Source organism: Sphaerodactylus townsendi, linkage group LG08, assembly GCF_021028975.2.
Source record: "Sphaerodactylus townsendi isolate TG3544 linkage group LG08, MPM_Stown_v2.3, whole genome shotgun sequence".
Classification (NCBI taxonomy): Eukaryota; Metazoa; Chordata; class Lepidosauria; order Squamata; family Sphaerodactylidae; genus Sphaerodactylus; species Sphaerodactylus townsendi.
The window spans coordinates 1053531-1054496 of NC_059432.1; the positions used below are offsets into that span (position 1 = coordinate 1053531).

At 78.1% G+C, this 966-nt stretch overlaps 1 protein-coding gene across 1 annotated transcript in view; it reads left to right on the top strand.

Annotated features, from left to right (window-relative positions):
* Positions 1-751: 751 nt before the first annotated feature.
* The window catches only part of LOC125437816 (insulin receptor substrate 2-like), a 12320-nt gene continuing 12105 nt past the window's right edge, over positions 752-966 (top strand). Inside the window, 1 exon segment of the mRNA XM_048505822.1 lies at positions 752-792. Coding sequence (XP_048361779.1) covers positions 752-792 — 41 coding nt within the window.

Sequence of the window (966 nt, forward strand, 5' to 3'; positions counted from 1 at the left end):
CCCCCCCCCCACCCCCCCCCCCCCCCACCCCCCCCCCCCCCCACCCCCCCCCCCCCCCACCCCCCCCCCCCCCCACCCCCCCCCCCCCCCACCCCCCCCCCCCCCCACCCCCCCCCCCCCCCACCCCCCCCCCCCCCCACCCCCCCCCCCCCCCACCCCCCCCCCCCCCCACCCCCCCCCCCCCCCACCCCCCCCCCCCCCCACCCCCCCCCCCCCCCACCCCCCCCCCCCCCCACCCCCCCCCCCCCCCACCCCCCCCCCCCCCCACCCCCCCCCCCCCCCACCCCCCCCCCCCCCCACCCCCCCCCCCCCCCACCCCCCCCCCCCCCCACCCCCCCCCCCCCCCACCCCCCCCCCCCCCCACCCCCCCCCCCCCCCACCCCCCCCCCCCCCCACCCCCCCCCCCCCCCACCCCCCCCCCCCCCCACCCCCCCCCCCCCCCACCCCCCCCCCCCCCCACCCCCCCCCCCCCCCACCCCCCCCCCCCCCCACCCCCCCCCCCCCCCACCCCCCCCCCCCCCCACCCCCCCCCCCCCCCACCCCCCCCCCCCCCCACCCCCCCCCCCCCCCACCCCCCCCCCCCCCCACCCCCCCCCCCCCCCACCCCCCCCCCCCCCCAGTGTGTGTGTGTGTGTGTGTGTGTGTGTGTGTGTGTGTGTGTGTGTGAGGGGTGGGATCTGCTACACCATATTATCAACTGCTGGGCGCCTTTTTTTTTTTTTTGCCAGAACTGTCTTCCTATGTTCCTCTCATGTCTTCAATAAAATCCTTGAAACCAGCAAGTGATTTATTGCCTGATCGGGGGAACTGACAGCACACCCACTGGCGTAATGCCCATTGGGCCAGGTGGGCAGCTGCCCAGGGCATCACCTTGTGGGGGGCATCAAAATGCTGGGTTCGTTTTGGGGTATTTTTAGTGGTTTTCCATTTTTGACCTGCAGGGGGGGCAGTGTTTAGGCTAGCGGC